Below are 22,660 nucleotides of genomic sequence, written 5' to 3' on the forward strand. Positions count from 1 at the left end.
GTTTTAATTTCAAAACACCTTGCACTGATATATTAGTACTATTGTTTGGTTTCAAGATGCATACCAGTATTGTTTTTTGTAAAGTTTTTTGTAAACTATTTAAAGAGGACATTTAACAGAACTTTTTTAAGATGTCAAATAAATCTTTGCTGTCCCCAAAGTATGTTTATGAAATTCTTCTGAAATTTATTATATCATGTTAAAATGGCCACTTTGTAGGTGTGAGGAAAAATGTGCCGTTTTTGGGAGTGTCCTTTTAAATGCAAATGAGCTGATCACTGCACTAAATAGCAGTGCCGTGGTTGGATATTGCAGATTAAGGGGTATTATCCCCATTCTGACATCACAAGGGGAGCCAAATTTCAATTACCTATTTTTTCCACATGGTTGAAGAGAATGGTTTACCAAAACTAAGTTACTGGGTTGTTCTTTGTCACATTTTCTAGGTTGATAGAAGCACTGGGGACACAATAATAGCACTTAAACATGTAAAAATGTGAGATTTTCATGATATGTCCCCTTTAAATGTCCTAAATTAACTAAGGCCTAGTTCTGGATTAATCTAAACCCTGTCTGGGAAACCGCCCCAATGTAGTCACCAGCATAATTTATAGCATTTTGTATTAGTCAATAATCAGAATACACATCATCTTCATAATTTACTTTACTCGGACAATTTACAATCAAGCAAATACATATGCTAATACATAAAAATAATAGGAAGTAAATAAAAGAGGATAAACTGCTGTTATTTTGTATGCTGTTTTAGTCTAATGCAGTATATTCTGTGCTCTTTACAGTCTCCTCTGAGTCTTCTACTGTTTCAAACATGTAGTCATTGACTTGAGTCCTGCGAGAGAAATAAAGATAATAATCCATCTTTTTCCAAGTCCATATGCACTTCTATTGTCTATTGTGATTATTTAGCCAAGCATGGAAACACACAAAACAAACAAGAACATCAAGGACACTTTTTGTAATAGTAAATATTAAAGTTCTACAGTTATGTTAATCATTTCAATATTATTAATACAGAATAGGCCTATTAACAAAGTGTCCTGTAGGCTAATTACAGAATACGACGATTTATAGGCTACAGATCAATATAGGCTACTAAATATTAAAGTAGCCTATACCAGTCTTTATCATGTGGGACTTATTCGATTAATTTAATGAAACAGTTTGTTTCAAACCGTTTACCTGTCTTTTGGAGATGACAGTTCAGCTGTACGTGCGTTCACGGGGTCAATAGTAAATGTGTTCCGTCTCCCGAACCTTTGCGGCAATGTCGCTGAGGGTCCAGTGCTTGAGCGCGCACATATAGTGCACGAGCGGCCGAACCGCTGTGGCAGGTTAATGATGTTGGACTTGGGCGCCCGGTCACTTGAGCTCGCCTGGCCATCCCGCCCGAAGCGCATCGGCAGGGTCGCGTACTTATAAGATTGTGACACAATTGGGTGAAGTCGGACGATGGTGGGAGAGCTCACGCGACCACTGGTTGGGGCAACATTGAGAGTAAAGTCCTCTATATCCAGACTGCGTGGAATCTCTTGAGTATTCTTTAAAAACAAAAAAGCAGAAGTAGACAAAGTATATAAACTTTTAACTTGAATAAAACATGATAAAACATTGCTTAGATTGTAAGGCATGCACATCTTTGATACACCATAACTTCCCACCTACTAAGTAAAGGAAACATCTGAAAAGAGACCGTAAAGAGATTTGACTTACCCTTGGAAACTCTCCCCATGTAAATCTATGTGGACCACTGTTACTTGGAAGTGGCCATTTAAGAGCTGTAACCTCTCTCAGCATTAGACTGCTAAGGATGCCAAAGGCTAATGAAAAGAGAATGCAGTATGACATCTTACAATCTTTCACCAAAGTCCTCGCGCATCACAGGGTTTTTATACATCTAGACATGTGCTAATAAACATACCCACAATGACATTCCATATAGGCTGCTGCACTCACAGTATTTCATATTTAATATATTAACAAACAGAGCACCCACCTTTATTCATTCACTAATGAACTTCTTGAGTGTTTCGTAGCAACAGAAGGACACAACCACCTGACAAAGAATCCAATGTGCTTACCAATCATGCCTTTTCAGTTTCTTTACATTGTCTATGATATGACGATATGGAGATTATTTTTTAAAGTGGACTTCCTTACATATCAATAAAACATTTGCTTTTAGTATTGTAATGTTCAAAATAACATGTTAACTAATGTGAACAAACAGATCCTTACTGTTAAGTGATGGCAACGATTTTGGCCTAGCTGTGGTGGCTGATCTTTGAAGCTTCATTCACTCTAAAAAATGCTGGGATACTTTCAACGCAGCCTTGGGTCAAAAATGGACAAACCCAGCTATTGGGGTAATTTAAACCAGAAAAAGTGTATACTTGACCCAACAATGGGTTAAAGCAGAATTTGGGTTTGAAATTTTGTTTGGGTTTGTCCCTTTTTGACCCACAATGAAAATAACCCAGCATTTTTTTGAAATGTGTTGAAATATTGGTGTTTAAAGTCTTAAAGGTGCCATAGAATGTAAAGCTTTATTTACCTAGGCATAGATGAATAATATGAGGTCTCTACATGGTAATGACATGTCGTGACCCTGAAACGCGTTTGTTTCCTCATTCTTATGTATACTTTGTGCACGCAAAAAACAGGCAATCTCAACTTAACACCGACTGTGATTTAACAGACTGATCTCACGGAAAGTCGTGTTAGGGGTTGTCCACACCAAAACTTTTAAACGCGGCTGAAAACGCCGAATGCCAGCTGTTTTTCAGCCAGCTTTATTCAGCTTATCGCTTCGGTTGCTCTCATATGTCAGCTGTGAGACGGTTGGTTGCTGTGATACTTGTCCCGCCCCTCCTCAACGGTGATTGGACGGCTACGTGAGAACTGACATTGACGAGCGGAGCTTTTCATCCAAAGTTAAACTCTCGGCACTCAGTGCTGAGCGCGGAAAAACCTCCGGGCGGCGGTTTTCAGAGCGGAATAAAACCGCTAGCTGCTGGCTTATTTGAAAAACGTTGAGCTTCCATTGGAATCAATTGAAAACATGCCCTAGCCGCAGGCGTCAAAGCTTTGGTGTGTCCAGCACCTTATAGTCACGAAAAATTTGATTAATTTATTTATGTCCATGGCACGAAATTCAGCTTTGTTTCATGCCTTGAGCACGAATGTCTTTTTTGTGTCACTCACACAAATTTCTATAAATAGTTTTTTTGTGTCTGTGGCACAATTTTCTTTTTGCGTTTCATTTTATATATTGATTTTTCCCATTTTTTTTTCCATTGTCACGTGGGGTTGGGGTTGGAATCACTTTCTGTTACATTTTTAGGCATCCAAAAAAAAGAAAGTCGTGCCACAGACATGAAAAACTATAGAAATTCATGCTGAGTGATGCGTAAAAGACATTCGTGCTCAAGGCACAAAAAAGCTGAATTTCGTACCATGGACACAAGAAAATTAATAAAAGAGCAGAGCCAATCAGAGCCAAACATTATTATTCATGAGTCATGACACTTCCAAATAGGGCAAAAATAGACGATTTTATTCAAAGGACAAATCCTAGGGTTGTAAATAAACAAGTAAAACGTTTCTTTTTTTTGCATACGTTACAAATCTTCTTTGTAAATATCAAAGAACAATTTAACATATTATTCCAATGCATTCTTTGGCACCTTTAAACCAAAAAGAAATTATTATAATAACAACTTAATGTTTTTTCTTTATCTCATGACATTAAAAAACAACAGTAAACACACAGTACTGTCACATATGATTTTTTTCACTCTGTATAACTAATCCATAATGTGCAGTCACATGCTAAATAGTACACTTTTTAAAAATTAAAGTTCTTTGCTGTAAGTGCATTAGAAAAACCATCACATAAACTTTTAGTCAAAGGTTCCCTTTCTTTTACCTTTTCATAGTCTGTAGATTATTTTCAGCTTGCAAAAAAAACATTTTGTGCAACATAAAGATACTGTGGATGTTAAAGGTTCTTTATGGAACCGTGCAGAATGACACATAACATTTTCAAACCTTCACTTCAAATTAGCTGAAAAAGCATTCCATGCTACAATAGTTTAAATCAATTCATTGTGAAGCAAGACCCCAGTTACCACTCAAACATTCAGTTTGAAGTAAATGAGCACAGTATGACGTTTCCTCTAGTGAAAGATGTGTGACAAATGACTTAAATAAGATGTTGACATGCATAAAATATCTAAATGAAGTGCGCTGATTAACAGTCTGGTATTTTATTCCATCAAAGAGTATTTTTTAATTGCACTTGCATGCATAACATACCGTGGAGTGGGGATGGGCTGTTTATAATTCAGCAAAAAAATCTATATTAAACAAATCATTTATTAAAATGTATCTATAAAAAATAACATATCACAATTACAAAATATAATTCCAGAGTACTGTGTATGAAGTGTTATGGTTGCCAGCACATAAAATGAAATGTAAGATATTTACATAGCTTGTAATTGTTTGGCAGGTGTTCCTGGGTCAATTAAGCTATTTCACAAAATTGTCACTTTCCTATGTATATGCAAATCACAAACATTATCTAATGGTTTGTGTGAATTTTTAAATATATATATATATATATATATATATATATATATATAAAAGGTTTAAATGTATGTTTCATATTAGGCTTTTCCAAACTGGGGTTCGGAAAATAAGATGATTTAAAACAATTAATTATTAATTAAATGAAATCATAAAATGTAAATAAATAATTTTAGAATTAAAATATATAAATAAAACACATACTAACAAAAATATATATTTTATTTGTTTAATCCGCAGGTCATGTGATCATTACATAACACTAAAATATATCAGAAAACTTAAAACTCATGCAAAATGGACAGATACGGTTTATGTACAACCAATAAAATAAAATTAACAGACGAACTTCCATTAACAATTAATAATAACAATAACGATGTAAAATTTTACTGATAAAAACTTATTAAAACTTGGATAAAGAACAAATGTTTTGAGGTGAAACATGCAAATGTGTTATTTAATTATTTATGCATTTTGGCATATGCTTTTATCCAACTTATTAAAATATTTACCTAAAATCTCAGGGGGCACTTCAAGTAAATAATTTAAGTCAAGTGGGTTCGGCTAACAAAATAGTAAAAAAAACTATATAATAAGAAATGAATATGACACTTGACGCTGATATTTTGAAATTTAACCTTTTTAAGAATTGTAACTTCATATCTTTCCCACCAGGGGGCAGTAAAATATTAAAACACCAACGATGTCTCGAATTCTCATATAAAAATTTTAAGGTAAATTAAGTTCAAATGTTAACCTGAGGACATGAAAAAATAGTCAAATTATTCAAGCGTTCAGTTTATCTGTAATACTCCCACCTTTGGTGTCTGGACTCTTATTCAAATTTATTTACGTCCGACTCTTTGAAAAATGTATTATGTGAAACATACTGTTAACATTTGTAAGCCTTTTGTTTAGATACATTAATTTACAGTTAATTACAACCTCATCTTTTCACTATTGCAAAATTGCATTGCCTTTTAACCCTGTCAGCTCCAAATGATCAAACACATGAAACCCAACTACACACACTCAGACAAGAAGGGCAGACTTTAGGGTCATCCAATCTGATGTCTGTAGAAGTCAGCATGTTTCAACCAATCAGGAACTGAGCAGAAAGCTCTGGCGAAGGATCGGGATCCATTAAAATGACCCGTAATGACAGACAAGGGATGTGTTTAAGCATGCTACTATTTATGTACATACTTTATCTAACACGTGCATCTGTAGCTTTTAACTATTTTTAAATCTCACCAATGACAGAGTAGTACAATGGGAACATAAAATTAGAAAGGATGTCATAAAGAGAATGTGTATGGGGAATAGAGAGGAAGAGGCGGAGTAAAAGCACAGAAGAAGGCTCCGCCCCACACAGGGTCTTGAACTTTGATCTCTTGTGTCCTCTCTCTGCAGATATCTAAAATGTGGTTGGCGATGATGGGGTCGGAAGTGGGCATGATGGTCACTCAGAGAAAAGTGCAGTCAGTGTGGAGGGGTGAGTGACCTTTAACCTCTCTTCGAAACTATGACCCCTGCACTTAGCCTGAGGTGGAATGGCCCACGGTTTAAACTGGACCTCTAAATAGTCTCGTCAGCAGTCCTTCCTGTCTGTCTGTCTTAGCTCTTAAATCTCATTCAATAAAAATAATTTAAAATTAATTTATCATGATAACATTAAATGGGCATACACGCAAAATGACCAGGGTTAATTCAACTCTAACAGAGATAAAATCAACTCCAAAAATTTGCACATATTGTCCATATAATTAGCCATATGTGACCCACCATGGGAAATCCATACTAAAGTTTCATAATTTAATGATGAGATAATCTGAATCTTTAACATTGCATCATCAGTCAAGATGATTTTATGTAGAAAACGGTAAAATTACAAATATGCACTACAAAATTTTGTGGATTCGACTCCCACATACTGATAAAATACATTGAATACAATGTAAAACGCTTTGGATAAAAGTGTCTGCTAAATGCATGAATAAAAATGCTTTATTTTGGAGACAGCTGTTCATCCCTTTCTAAATTTTTTCGCATATTGTTTCTTTTCTTTTTATGGATCTCATAAACCATTACACCATCCAAGTGATTGTGTTTTTACAGTAACCTCAAGTAGGATGACCTCACTGCTCCCTAATTAGATCTCACAGTGGTTTTTGTTAGATTGGAGACACAAAGTAGCCATGAACTTGATGTGTAATTAAAGCCCACGTGGAGTGATGAGAGAGAGGACAGAAGAGACTTTGTGATGAAAGAAAAAATTGTGATGAAAGAAAAAGAATTTAAATGAAGCATTTGAGTGGATTTATTGTGTTTTCTGTTTTATTTGTTTCATTGAAATACATTTGGATCTTGGAGAACTGTACATAAGTAATGCATTTAAGCGCAGCTGATTTTATAAGTACTTTGAGATTCAGAATCTGCATGTTTTAATGTATATAAAGGTTTATTGTAGTAAAAATAAATAGTCAAATATTGAGTCCTGATGCTTTGAACTTTTAATTGCTTCATGGGTGTCAAGATTATCACTCTTTTTACAGCCATAACATACAAATAGGTCACAGTTTTTGCAAGTTTCTGCAAGCCACATACCTGAATGATGTGGATATATTATAAATATTTACAAAAGTTTCAATGAAGATAAAAAAGAAAAAGTGTGAATAGAAATAAATGATCGATACTTTCTTCCCTTCATACTATGTGAACCCCCCTCCTGAACACAAAGCAATCAGTGTTATTATTACATTTCATTTCTGACAGCCAGATTTTCCATCATCAACTATGTATATACAACATAAACCCACACGCAGACATCCATAGACTAGTACCTATGCTGACCTCTAAATCAAATCCCATGGATCCCTGTAGAGGAATGTGTTTGCTTGGGCTGTGCAGTCAACTGACTACAGCCTTTCCCCGCTGTGTGGAGTGATAACATCAAGGTGTTGAAAGGTACAATCTCAACTCTTGGCACCTGCCAAATGCTCCAGTGGAAACCGCTCAACTACTGTGTTGAAATTGATTGGGACTGAATGAAGACAGGGCACCGATTGAAAACACAACTGGGACAAAAACTTTAATGCTGATTGGCATTTCAGAGAAGCTCAAACAAATAAAACTCAGTGAAAGAAAACATTCCCTTGATTTTAATTATGTGGATGAATTGAATCTCTTCAAGCAACACCAGAATCAAACAATACGCAGATGCGAAAAGGGTGTGAACCGACCCGAGCCCCGTCTGTAAAAAAAAAACAGCCCGAGCCCGGCCCAAATGGGCTTAGCCTGTCGGGCCCCATCGGGCCCCAACGGGCTTGCAGGGCTCTAATATTTTCCCCATAAAATTGGGAGTTTTCCAAAGCCGGATTAAAATTGCTTGGGTTTCTTATGTCACAAACATTTAACCAATCATATCATGGATCATTAGTTCGAGCTATAGATCTGTATGGATGCCACAAAGACTCTGTCTTAAAATGATCACAGCACCGTTGCTTCAGCTCTGCTTCTGTGATGTTGCGTGATTGCTTTAATCTGCTAACATCAGTGCTAAAATTAATGTTGCAAACGCACAGTTCACGTGTGCATTTTAGCATACAATTTAGCATCTATTTACATATATATGAAGAATTTGGTTCCTAAAACGAGATAACTTAGTTTTTTTCATAAATCTTGTTTTTTGATTGTGCATTCCAGTTACAGTTTTTCTGATTTGCTAAAACACATTTTTTGAAACCATCACTCATTTTTTCAAAACCTTAAACACAAATCCCAATTTCAAACAAAATTTACAGAACCCCTGATTCTTCCAGCAAAATCAAACAATTCCTTCAAAACCATTTCACTTGTACTCAAGATCAAACTAAGCTTTCAAATCATACACACATAAGTCTATAATATAAAACAATACAAAGCATCCATTAGACACTACCTTAAAAAATGGAAAACACAACATCCAGTACATCTGCTTACAGAAAAATACATGTTTATTGTACATAACAACACACTTGACAAATGTTTTCGTGTTATGTTTTATATGCTCTATGTGTGGTTTTTATGTATTTACAGTTTTTCTGAATTGCTAAAACACTAAACCCCAATCTCTAAACCAAATTCATAGTGGATTGAACCCATTTGTCAAATCATGCACTCTTTTTGCAAAATTCTAAACACAAACTTCTCACTAAAACACACATTTCACACTGCACTGCACTTGTTTTATAAATGCTAAACACAGGCAGGCAAAAGTTGAACACAACTAAAACACCGTTATCATCGAGTAAACACAACAACTCAAAATTATACACACTTTTATCTAATGGTACTTTTTACCAATTGTGTGGATTGGAAACAGTCTGAGAGGCAGATGAAGAGTATGAGGAAGAAAAGGACACCAGAGACACTGTAATTGGCAAAATTTGCAGTTGGATTGCTGACTTTTTACAAAATACAAGTGCTGCTTACAGTAATATTGAAAACTTACTATTACTTGCAGTACTTACAGTAAAGTATTGACTATATTCACTGAACTAAACTTGTGATTACAGTAATATAGATTTTTAACAGTATTTGTCAATTGTGTTGTTATGTACAATAAACATGTATGTTTCTGTAAGCAGATCTCCTGGATGTTGTGTTTTACATTTTTTAAGGTAGTGTCTAATGGATGCTTAGTGTTTTATATTATAGACTTATGTGTGTATGATTTGAAAGCTTAGTTTGATTTTGAGTATAAGTGAAATGGTTTTGAAGGAATTGTTTGATTTTGCTAGAAGAGTCATGGGTTCTGTGAATTTTGTTTAAAATTGGGATTTGTGTTTAAGGTTTTGAGAAAATGAGTGATGGTTTCAAAAAATTTGTTTTAGCAATTCAGAAAAACTGTATATTTTTTATTGGCTATGTTCAGCACTATGGCCAACACCTGTTGAAATATAGTGCTATATAAATAAAATTAAACTAAACTAAACTAAAACTAAACAAAAACTGTTCAAAATCTCTATTACCGTAATCACAAGTTTAGTTCAGTGAATATAGTGAAAACTTTACTGTAAGTACTGCAAGTAGTAGTAAGTTTTCAATATTACTGTAAGCAGCACTTGTATTTTGTAAAAAGTCAGCAATCCAACTGCAAATTTTGCCAATTACAGTGTCTCTGGTGTCCTTTTCTTCCTCATACTCTTCATCTGCCTCTCAGACTGTTTCCAATTCACACAATTGGTAAAAAATACCATTAGATAAAAGTGTGTAGAATTTAGAGTTGTTGTGTTTACTCAATGATAACGGTGTTGTAGTTGTGTTTAACTTTTGCCTGCGTGTGTTTAGCATTTATAAAACAAGTGCATTGCAGTGTGAAATGTGTGTTTTAGTGAGAAGTTTGTGTTTAGAATTTTGCAAAAAGAGTGCATGATTTGACAAATGGGTTTAGGCCACAATGAATTTGGTTCAGAGATTGGGGTTTAGTGTTTTAGCAATTCAGAAAAACTGTAATATCAAACAAACTGCAGTTGGTTTGTTTTGATTTAAGCCATCATAACTTAAAACATACAGCTAAGTAGCAAAATAAAACACAATAAAAACATGATAACATAATAATAAACAAAACATAAAAAAGGACAACATTTTTTAAAACAGAGTTATCTAGTTTTGGAACCAAACTCTTCATATCTATAGCCCGAGGTGGTGCAAAAGAGTGGGTGCAGGACTAATTCGCATATTTAAATCTATCATGGGCTGAGCTGTGCAATTTAGTAGAGGCGGGGACAATTCGCATATTCATAGATCGGCTTACACTGAATGAGGCAAGGGTGTAGAATTACAATCAAGCTGTGAAGCATGAAGAAATGACTGTCGCAGGAAAACTTTTACCTGTGCTATTGTGATGCTCAACGACGAGTTTTAAGCTCATTTGCATTTAAAAGGATACACCTAAAACAGCACATTTTTACTCACACCTACAAAGTGGCAGTGTAAGTGGCAAAAATTATCTATGGGGTATTTTGAGCTAAAACTTCACATATGTACTCTGGGTACACCAAAGATTTATTTTACATTTTAAAAAAGTCATGTGAAATGTCACCTTTAAATTTTTGCATGGCCAATTTATTTCACATTTCATTGACATTTATGCGTTTAGCAGACGCTTTTATCCAAAAGTACTTCTGGTATTACAAGGTATTTTTATACAGTATGTGTATTCTCTGAACCCATAACTTTGTGCGCTTTTTTACCACTGAGCTAACCATGAGCAACTTATTTAGCTTATAAAATATGACCATTTTTATTTGTTCTCTGTGTCTCTTTCTTTTTATACGCAAATGAAACACAGAGGTACATAAACACAGAACATTTACTGTGCAAGCAGTTCACATAATAACACACTGGGGAGTGAGAATTTGTGTGTGTGTGTGTGTGTGTGTGTGTAAGTAGGAAATAAAACTAAATAAGAGACAGATAGAGAGAGAGAAAGTACGGGAGGGATTTAGTGGCTGACAGGTATGACTGATGATATGTTGGGTCTACAGGCTGAAACAGTAGATGGTATCAAGGAAACTCAAGATTAAACCAGTTAGAATTCACACATGCACACACACATTTTCCATTTACCGCCTTTGACCGCCGTACTTTAATGTTGACTGTATCTTATAACAAATCTGACACGTAAGACACCAAAGATTTACTTGCAAGGAGCTATAGAAGGGACCGTTCATTAAGGTGCTATTTCTTTACATGCCTATCACACAAGCACACACACATACAATTTCCCCATAGACCCGTTACAATTCTCACATTTTCTACTAATTGGTCATTTTGAACACTGATGTCGTTTTGCAAAGAATGAGGTCACAATGATTGGTCTCTGAGAGAGGCAGAGAGAGAGAGAGAGAGAGAGAGAGAGAGAAGAGAGAGAGAGAGAGAGAGAGAGAGAGAGAGAGAGAGAGAGAGAGAGAGAGAGAGAGAGAGAGAGAGAGAGAGAGAGAGAGAGAGAGAGAGAGAGAGAGAGAGAGAGAGAGCGAAAGAGAGAGAGAGAGAGAGAGAGAGAGAGAGAGAGAGAGAGAGAGAGAGAGAGAGAGAGAGAGAGAGAGAAAGAAAAAAAGAGAGAGAGTGATGGGAAAACACATAGCTGTTAATGTAATCCTGGGTTATCTAGTCTGATGTTTCCAGCTGTTTACATTTCTCTGGGTTAAGTATATACATATTTAAGACTGTTGTAGACATTAAAAATAGTTAGTTAAAAATACATTTCCAGGGTTAAATGAATAGTTCACCAAAATTTGAACATTTTCTTATAATTTAGTCACCCTCATGTCATCCCAGATGATTTACTTCAGTTGACCATGAATACATACATTTATATTAAAATGTTGTCTTCCCATGGGGAATTATACATACCTTCATCATTAAAGCAATCCACTGGGTAAATATCAGACTGATCTCATGGAAAGTCGTGTTGTAGTCACGCAAAATTGGATTAATTTATTAGTGTCCATGGTACGAAATTCAGCTTTTTTGTGCATTGAGCACGAATGTCTTTTTCATGTCAGTCGCATAAATTTCTATAAATAGTTTTGCGTGTCCGTGGCACAACTTTCTTTTTCATGTCATTTTATGTATTGTTTTCTCATTATTTTTTCCTATTTTTTTCTATTGTCGCTTGGGGTTGGGGTTAAGCCGAAAATATACTAGGGACGTCCGTGTATGGGCGTCGTCTGCATGACGTCATTTTTGCAGCCCAAGATTTGAGACCGCGCGGACAGTGCTGGTACAGTCCGCGTGCAACAGCGCATGCGTGTGAAAATATTTAGACAGGACACTCCACTATAAACAATTATAGACAGCATTTGCACACACACTATCGTTTTTCTTCTTTAACTTTTACTTCTTCCAAGAACAGACTGTGGAGCATGTTTGTTACCATAATGTTTGATTCCTGTTCTTTGTTGTCTTGTTGATTGTTCTAAACTGTGTTTGCAATGGTGGATCGGTTACTTTTCTTCACCTATCCTAATGTTTTAATGTACTGTAAATGTCACCAAATCAGTGCTGCCCTGATGCCCTGTTAGACTTATAATTTGAATAAGAAATCATTTGTATTGCGTAGTTTCAAACGGGGCCATCCACATTTACCCGCGGGGAGTATATTGGAAAGCGGCTTGCGCGCGCACGCATCCGCGGAAAAAAAGTATACCCCGGCCTTTAGAATCACTTTCTGTTAAATTTTTAGACATCCTAACCCAACCCCAACTGTAACCCCAGCTCCAGGCGAGAATGATTTAAAAATAGGGGAAAAAATGAGAAAACATCACATAACATGACACTAAAAAGAAAGTCGAGCTACGGACACGAAAAACTATTTATAGAAATTTGTGCGGATGACACAAAAAAGACATTCTCGCTCAAGGCACGAAGAAAGCTGAATTTTTTGCCATGTCCATGACATTTTTCATGACTATAACGCAACTTGCCGTGAGATCATGTTGGTTAATATACACTACTGTGCAAAGGTTTTAGGCCACGACCACCAGACCTGCATGTTGTTTTAGAAGTTTTATTGTCCATCCATATTTATTTTTCAATCTATTTTATTAAGATACAAACAGAAAATACAGGAAACATGTACAAAAAAATTCAGGACTAAATTTCTTCTTTAGGCATCTTCAGTGTTTAGTGTGACCTCTCTTGGCACTAAACACATCTTGAGCGTTTGAGAAGAATGAAATAAAAATACCAATTTCTTTAAAATTAGGATTTAATTTTATTTAGGTTTAAGAGATCCTGCAGTTTCCTGCTAGTGCTCAAGTGGAAGGGGAGTTTACCCTAAAAACTTGCACATCAGTTTACATTTATATACAGTTTTTAATACTACATACACATTTCCTGTATTTTCTGAATGTATTCTATTAAAAAGATTGAACAAAAAAAAAAACAATTATATATGATCACTATAACATTGCAAAAACAACAAATCTAATTGTGTCATGGTGGCCGTAGACTTTTGCACAATAACATATCTTATGAAGTGAAGCAATCCGTTTGTAATATAATGATTATTATTTTGAGAATATTTAGCAAACAAAATACAGTATCAATGGAAACAAAGATCAGCGTGATCAATTCAAATATGGCGGCACATCGATAACTTCCAATCTTATTGGTTCATATAAACATGCATATGACAACTAGTCATTAAAAATTAGAGTTATTTGTTTGTATTTTACTGATGAAAGGAAATCATGAGGGCTTGAGATAAATTATAAGGCAATTTACATTTTTGGGTGAACCTTTTCTTTTGGGTGAACTATACACAAAACATCCCTTGACCTCTGTGTTTTTTGCTTGTATAATCAGAGCTCTTTTGCTACCTCAATGACAAATACTGTGACGTCTATCTGCATTTTTCCCAAAGTTCTCATTTCCAGAATGTTTGCGGTTGGTCTTTGAGAAAGACCACCTGAAGGCAAACACAAAGACACACATACGCATTATCTAACCACATCAGTCTTTCTCCTTCATCACGCCCGCTTTTCTCTCGCCCTCTTTCTGTTTCTCGTTCTCTCTCTCGCCCATGATGAAAGACAGACTGACGCGTTTTCCTGCTTTCAACAAATCTAATGTTCGAGCTGTCAGCTATGGAAACGCTCACACTCCACTTGCTCTCACACACACAAAAGTATATGCTTAGGTGAACAGGCACCATTTTGAATTAGACAAGTACAGGCACACACATCATAGATTCGAACACGCCTTGATTTTATTTATGCTTTACAGAAAAACACACACATTCAGACACATGCCCATCAAGAAGTTACAGATTGACAAATGTTTATATCTGAGTGTGCATTTAAATATGTAATAAATGTAAGTAGTTTTTTTGTTTGCATTTTAGCTACAGTTACATTTAATATCATTTATTACTTTTATTTTATTTAAATTAACATTTTTAGTTTAGTTTTAATATATTTTCAATATTGTTTTAGCTTTTGTAATAAATCACGACAGATTATTCAGTCTGTGCAGACATGTGATGTCATTAAGGCCAACAATTTATTTAAAAATATGTTTACATTTTTATGTATTAAAATAGTCTAACTTTGTGTTTATATATTTTTAAAAAAAACTCTTGAAAAATCTTTTATGGTGCTAAATGTTACATTTTCATTTACACTGTAAACAAAGATTTGTTGATTTAACTTAAAAACGTAAGTTACATGGTTGCCTTAACATTTTGTGTTTATTGACCTTAAAAGTATTAGTTGACCCCAAAAAAAGGTTTGCAAAACAGTAATATATTTAAGTTGAATTAACTCAAAATTTGAAGGCAACCAGGTAACTTACTTTTTTTAAGTTGAATCAACTTTATTTACATTGTGGGTGTTTTGGATAAAAGCACCTGGTAAATGAATAAATATAATTTTTTTATTTGGTATATTTTTCATTTATTATTTATAATTTATTAACCAAATATCCTTGTTGTGCTGCCAGTGGAAGTTTGCTTCTCATAGTTGTGTATCTCCTCAGGTTGTTTTTTGATCCGACACTTTTCTAATGTTTTTACTTTGGTGTCACATGCATTGTGTACAGTCATTTATAGAAGTGGAAACTTCTGGGAAAACACAGACAGACCACAACAAGGTATCATTATTTCTCAATGTCACTTTTCCAATGACAACATGTGTGTGAATGTGTTTCTGTGCATGTGTACCAGGGGGAAACTGCCGTCTGAATCCCAAAACCCCATGGTCTCATTTTAACTAGGACCGGCTGACACGTACCAGCTTAAGTGTGACTGCTTATTTCCTGTCCTGCTTTGAACGCATATGCATGTATAGTGACTGAAAACGGCAGCTCTCCTTCTTTAACATGGCAGCTATCAGCAGGAGGGTTATGAGCGAAATCAATTGGAGTTGTTGCTAATTGAGTCCACCAACAAAACATACACAGGGACCTCAACACAAAATGAAACTTTCACCTGGGAACTATCAAACCTAAACTCAGGGGGTGTACTATAACTAATGGCTTCCAGACTCACAGTGTATGTATAATAAATGGTCGCATTCTGTCAGGCATTTCTTTGGCAGCCCCTCTTAAGGACCCTAGTTTCCGTACAGCCCACGTTGCCAATAAAAACGTTCAAACTTTATTGGAGAACAAATCCCTCTTTTTATCTTTTTGAAAGAAATTAAAGTCAAATAAAGTACAATCTGATGCAAAACCAAAGAGAAAGAAAGACTACAGCGAGTGATGTCATGGCTCATTTTGTTGTCGCTCTCAGTCACTGGAGCCCAAAAGCTACGGTTTGATCTTCATCATCTTCGTTCATTTTTTATTTCCATATTGATGACAAAACCGCTTAGTGTGAAATTGAAGTGCGAGAATGTACGATCGACACACAAATGTTCACCCTCGAATTGCGCGCATCTGAGTGTGCGTACCTGCACGGGTGGTAGCAAATGTTGGATGGAGATTGTGCGAGCCAGCGGGAAGCCTTCTGGGTAATTTAAACATTCTACAAGTCTAAAATGGTCTGTCAGAAAATTAAAGTGAGGGGGTTGGCTTGAAGTAGACCAAAAGAAGGTAGAGCTACAAGAAAGGAGTTCTGGTTCTTTTCAACAATTTACGTTGTGAGCATAAACTTAAAGATGAAGGTGATTTCATTTAGCTTGGATAATGTTGGGGTATTTTGGATGTGAAATGAATCCTCATTTTCTTGTCATTCCACGTTTTCATTATAGACAATAAACTTTGAGACACAGATAATGTCGGTGAATCATTGTTTCAGGCTTTGAATCTGCGTATGCTTTTATACTTTACATTTCCTCCATCAAATGAATCGGTCTCCTCAAATGGAAGAAATGAAGCTTGGCATTGGCGTCATGGTAACCAGGGCCTACAGTTGTTGCCGAGGTAATGTGCTCTGCCCCCCTTTGCCAGATGGATGATGTTGATAAATGCTGGGATTTAGAATGGCAAAAGCTTGGGAAGTTTCGGAATCAAAGAGATTTTCGGTTTCTCAATGCCTCCAGAGGAAGACTGCCAATGTTCTTGTGCTTGTTTCATCGCAAACAGATCTTCTGTCTAAATCTAGGTCTTGAAGCAACACAGCCGAATATATTGATGGTGGATGTAGTTGATCCGTATCTGGGTTTTTAAATCTAAACATTGTTTTCTTCTGTATATTAGTATACACGGTATGTTTATGCATGCGCATGATTATTTATGATTATTACTTTGTATGTGTAACCCAGCCCACATAGTTTAAGCTTGATCAGATCTCCGTGTGTATTCTTTTTGTACTTGATTTGGGATTTGTTTTGCAAATGTATGGGTGTGTGTGCATGTGTGTGTATTGGCCTCTCTGATTGCTGTTTGTTTTATTTGCTGTGCTCCTTTAATCAGTGCTGAGGTCCCTGCTCCCAGCGGAAGGAAACCCCATCAGACAAGCCCAGTCTGCCGAGAAATAACAAAACCATTCGACTGAATCTGTGGCTGCGCTGAGTTATGAGAACATCATATTTTAGTCTGTTAACCTATGTTGCTTTTGTTAGAGCTTAATGTTTTCATTACACTGACAGAAAAAGTACAAAGCTGTCATGGATGCTATCCTTTAAAAAGGTCTTAATATGTACCATTTAAGCACAGATATGCAACTTTGAGGTACTAATATGCACCCTTTAGGTATAAAAGTTTACACTTTTAAATCCATTGACAACCAAGGACCAAATCTGGGGGATTGTCACGAAATCCAGATTTAGAAGGTGTCCAGCATCAGAATTTTTAAAAAGCCCTTGAAGCCAATTTTTTTCACTATAAAATTAAGGTCTGAACTTACTATAACCATTATTTTTAGATGATTTAAAAAATATTTTGTATAGAATTATTTACATTTTTTAGATTATCATTATCAAAAATTATCATTACCGCAACATGATATTACATTAAATATATGCATTTACAAACTCATGTTTCGGTAATGAGAACTAAAAAGTTGTGTAGGTACTATGACAAACAAAATTTCAAAAAAATAAAAGAACAGAAAAAACAAGAACTGCTTACCTTGCAGCCATCTTGAGTGTCACAGTCAATTATGTCCCTTCCAACTATTTTTTTTTAAATGTTAGTTCCTTGAGGGCTTAAACAATGATTGAAAATTGTTGCGGAGGATGATAAAATTGGTCTTGGACACATTTATATTCCTTATTATTGTCTCTATATTTATGAATGATCACCAAATACCACATGTTTCTTTACTGCAAATGTTTATAGTATAACATGCACTGAAGCTTTTTATTTTTTAGATTTTTGAATTATAAATATTTTCATGTCCAAGAACCTAAATTCAGTCATGGACACGTTGCGGTAATGAAAATGTTCCCCCTAAATGTGGAAAAAACAACAAAATTGGTATGTATGATATCATTTGAAACCATATGCAAAATAGTACATGAAGAAATGTTTGTAACTTTTGATACTCTTACTTTGCATTTACTTTTTTATCAAAATGTTTCATGACACCTCATAAGTCCAATTTTGCAAGAATCACCCAGATATGTTTGTGCACTGTTAGAAAAAAAATGTTAAAATTTGTATCCCAGCTGTCACTAGGGCAGTACCCTTTAAAAAGGTCCTAATATGTACCATTAGGCACAGACATGTATTTACATGTTTTTTTCTGATAGTGTGTGCACCATGTTACTTGTGTGACCCGTGTATTTGTGTTTATTCCTTATTGCGCATAATCACTCCCACCTGCAAGATCAAGATAGACTGAGGGCAGAGAGGGTGAGTGGGTGAAATCACTCTTGTCACATCAAATGAAGTTGCTCATGACTCCCACTTTCTCCAGATGTATGGAGCAGATGAATGGTAAGAGATTCACTGAGTGCATCGAGAGGTCAGATCATCAGTCAGCTCACAAGCTGCTCTGTACTTTGTGTACAGTGAGTATCTGTATTTGATTAGATAGCTGCCAGCCTTATCAAACTCACCTCATCGGTGTGTGTGTGGGGTGGTTACGGTTGGGTTACTTAGGCTATCTTGGTAACCGATTGTAGTCTTGCATGTTAGCAAGTAAAGTAATTCAAAATAATAATAATAATAATACAGCAAAAATAGATTTTTAGGTTAATTTAAATAAAACAATCAAAGTTTAGAGTATTTCCCTTTATTTAGTTTGTTCTCTGTGCTAGTGACAGGAAGTGAGACTATTTTGGCACATAAGAGATCTGTGGTCTGTTATCTGCTTTTGAAGATTATCGCTTGCACACAAATTTACCACAATTATATCAATTAAACTTATTTAAAGTCCATTAGTGCAGTTACATGTTTTAACAAGCAACGCACCCCATCCCATTCAACTATGTCTATGCTAGAATAGATATCATTGTCCATTATAGATACATACATGTACGCACATGCCATTGTACACCTTTAAGCCATTCAAATGTGAACAGGCGTTTTGTGCTACACGGTATGTGAGTTTTGGACTGACTGATGTTTTTCTACAAACCACAGAGCTGTACATCAACCTCTCACCCGAACGGCCGGTCAACCGTTTCACCCTAATCTCTCACTGTTGCTCTGATATTTTCTCTGACTTTTTTATCATCAAAGTGACTATTATATATTCTAACATATCTCTGTCATCAGCAGAAAATAGTCGTGTTTTTCTTTGAGTAATGAGCAATTAAGTCTTATTTTAATCTTTTATGCGAGTGTTATCACAGCGTGAGTCGTATTTATGTTTCCATGCATATTTCTGCCAAAGTAAAGACAGTAGTAAGACTTTCCTTTTGATTTTTATTATTGCATTTCTAAAAGAAAGCCTGAAATAAAAAGCCCAATAGCTCAGATGTTTTTTTCTCAAGAAACAAGACATACCATCATGGACCCCCGAATTATATTTTCATTTATGTGTGACCTTGATGTAAATCCATGACTTTAATGTTTTGCATCTGTTTTAAATTAGTCTGAGGTTTTTTTAACAAAGAGAATAAAACATTCAAATCGTCACGCAAGAGGTCAGTGCCTCGGTTTTGATACGGAAATACTGGAGGATGACAGCCACTGATTGGTAGTTTGGAATAAACAGTTTGGTTGTGTTTGTTGGTGGTGAATAGAAATTGGTGGTGTTTGTTATAGACGGTTTCAACATAAAAATCTAAACACAACTTCCGGTAGACTTTCACATAGAGTCAATAACAGCAGTCATTTTACAGTAGTTTATTTCTGACAACACGAGAATAAATCACAAGTAAATTACCTTGTTCATATAACATAACTAACAGTGCCAGCCGAGCCTCTTGGGGGCCCTAAGCAGAATTTGTTTGGGGGCCCCTCCCACCAATTTTTTTTATAAAAAAATAAACAAATTACAAACATTTATAAAAAGAACAAAGTTGCACATTAATAAGGTCTAAAATTAGCATTTTAGGTTCAGAAATCAAATTAAATGAATCATAACACGTCTTTATTGTATGAATTCAATATAATTAATATTTTTAGAGCTACAGCAGTGATTTTTTCTTTGTCTTGGATTATTTGATTTACATTAATGACACAGACTTAAGTAGGTTAATTGAGGAAACTGTCTCTTTAAGAGAAGCACGGAGCTGTTTCTGCCTAATCTATACATAAACAAATGTTTTTATTGGAAAAAGAGTACTGTGGAGATCATTTTGTTTGTATGTGCCCTGTCAAGAACAGAAAGATGTTATGTTGGCTTGCTTTCTGAAATGCGTCTCTCCATGTATGCACAACCGAGTGCACTTAAGTGTGCGCACACACACACAGACGGAGGAGGAATTTCAAACGGCGCAGCATAAAACGTTACATTGTTTTTCAGTGCTTTATTCCTCAAATGTATGTTAATGGACTACAGTATGACACACAGTAGCGTAACTCTCCCTAAAGTTTAAACATCAAGTGTTCTGATCTCTGAAAGCTGAGCTGGACCGGACACATCCAAACACATGTGCGTCCAGAAACCTGCTCACTTTAGCACCTTTTTGCGGGTTAAAGTGTTTATAATCACTTGAAATGTTAACATTTGCAAGCTTTTGAAACACGTGCAAATGAAAAACTTTCCCTATTAATTCGCGAATCGCATGCGAGCCGAACCGTGGGTTCGGTCACGGATCAACTTCGATCTGTCACACGTGCTGCTGCACAAATTAAACATACTGTAAATAATCATGCAAAAATAGCTTTATCTTGCTCTTTTTCTTCCTCCTCTGTCCTTTTCTTCTTTCTCTTTTCAGCACCAGAGGTATACATAATTTTTTTTGACCTGGCTCCTCATTTATTACAGTGACGCGCACTTGCGCGAATTGTCAGTTCACGCGAGGTGTCTATATTGGGCATGACTCAAACGCTAGCACTGCAGACACACAGCAGTTGTCTGTAAATCAGAAATTTTCTTGTCTTGAATTATTTATTTATTTATTCATATTCATTCATTTTTCATTTAAATTACTTGTTTAAGTTATTAAGTTTAACTGCAACGACGCGCATAGGTCTGATGAAACGTCTATACAGTGGTTGGAAAGAATGATGACAAATGTTATCTCTTTATCTCAGTTGTCTCGCCTAGTCAGCTGTGGGATAAAAAAGACTTTTGCTTAATATTTTACTTCTGAGAGAAGGGCCTTTGTAACCTTGTGTATGTCTTAAACGTCTAGCTCAGTCTGGCTAAAGTTTGTAATCAAATAATTGAAAAATGATTTGGATATGAGCTCAAACAGTTATCATCCATTTACACCAAGATGAAATTATCTGACCTGTGCTATTTATATACATTTAGCTAAACTTTCTTAAGGTAGACTACTTGTGTCTAATTTCATTCCTTTAAAAACATAAACCATAATTGAGAATTCAATTAGGTCTAAAAGACATATGAAAGAGCAATAAAGCAATTCCCTCTCTCTTTCTCCTCTCTCTCTCTCTCTCTCTCTCTCTCTCTCTCTCTCTCTCACTCTCTCTCACTCTCTCTCTCTTTCTCTCTCAGTTGTCAGATACGTGTGGTTGAAATAGGCTCTGTTTTGATAGCAAGGTAGCGAACGAAAAAAGAGAGAGATGAGTGGTGTCGGGTGACTAGACTAGTAAATATATGTGAGTGCCTAAACCTTTTAGCACCAGAAACCCTAAACCACTAACATCATCCAGACACAGATGCCATACTGGCCACAGACTTTGGGAGTTTAAAGGTTAATATTATATATATTAGAGCATACAGTATGTGTAGGAAAGTATGCATTGTCTTAGCAGTGCGAAAGGTGTAGGTGAATGTGCTTTAAGTCGCTTTGCTATGTCAAATGCATGAACGTAAATACAAATGCACAAGTGAAAAAGCAATGTTTTCTTTTATTTTGTAGCTGGATAACGCACGGGCCTTCACAAGCATTAGAAACGAAAGCTTGAGAGTGAGAAAAATGCACAGGTATATGGACAGAAAGCAGTACACCCTGGAAACACATTTAAATCATCAAGTTAGGGTTGATGAATCATCAAGAGGTTGAGGGACAGCGAGATTAAACTACTTGATGAGAGGTTAGTTTCTCGGTCAATCAGCAATCCTAAAACAGGGGAAGGACTGTGAACCCCCATTGGTGTCACTCAGTCGTCAATCTAAGTGTCAGGCGAACCACAGGGGCCCGTGTCGCCGGGCGGAACCTGTCTTTCAGCCACTCAGCAGCTGCTAGGATATCACGACAAGAACCGAAACACAGCCCAGCTGCCTCGACCCTTTTCTTTTCCTTTCACACAAGCCTACACACACAAATCTGCCCTAACAATCTCACACAATCAAAAAATAAACATGCTCACACAGACACACCCATCATTTTACGTAAGCACAGACAGACTCACTGTTTCCACATATACACAACTATAAACAAATATTTACTCTATTTCATCTATTCACATTTCATTTAAAAGACCTATTTATTTCGTAACCCAAGGCATACATTTCACTTTAGTATCTTAATCTAGCTGATTTGCCTATTAATGTATTTTATACTCTATCGTGCAGACAAACACATTTGCATGA

General features: G+C 35.7%; 1 protein-coding gene across 1 annotated transcript; it reads right to left on the reverse strand.

Annotated features, from left to right (window-relative positions):
• Positions 1–660: 660 nt before the first annotated feature.
• On the reverse strand, positions 661–1,866 carry npvf (neuropeptide VF precursor). The gene is made up of 3 exons (XM_065282266.1): positions 1,732–1,866; positions 1,201–1,559; positions 661–850 (listed from the first exon to the last, which is right to left on the reverse strand). Exons 1-3 carry the CDS (start codon positions 1,864–1,866, stop codon positions 766–768), a joined length of 579 nt encoding a protein of 192 aa, XP_065138338.1. The 3' UTR covers positions 661–765.
• Positions 1,867–22,660: the final 20,794 nt, after the last annotated feature.

Source organism: Paramisgurnus dabryanus, chromosome 19 (genome assembly GCF_030506205.2).
Source record: "Paramisgurnus dabryanus chromosome 19, PD_genome_1.1, whole genome shotgun sequence".
Lineage (NCBI taxonomy): Eukaryota > Metazoa > Chordata > Actinopteri > Cypriniformes > Cobitidae > Paramisgurnus > Paramisgurnus dabryanus.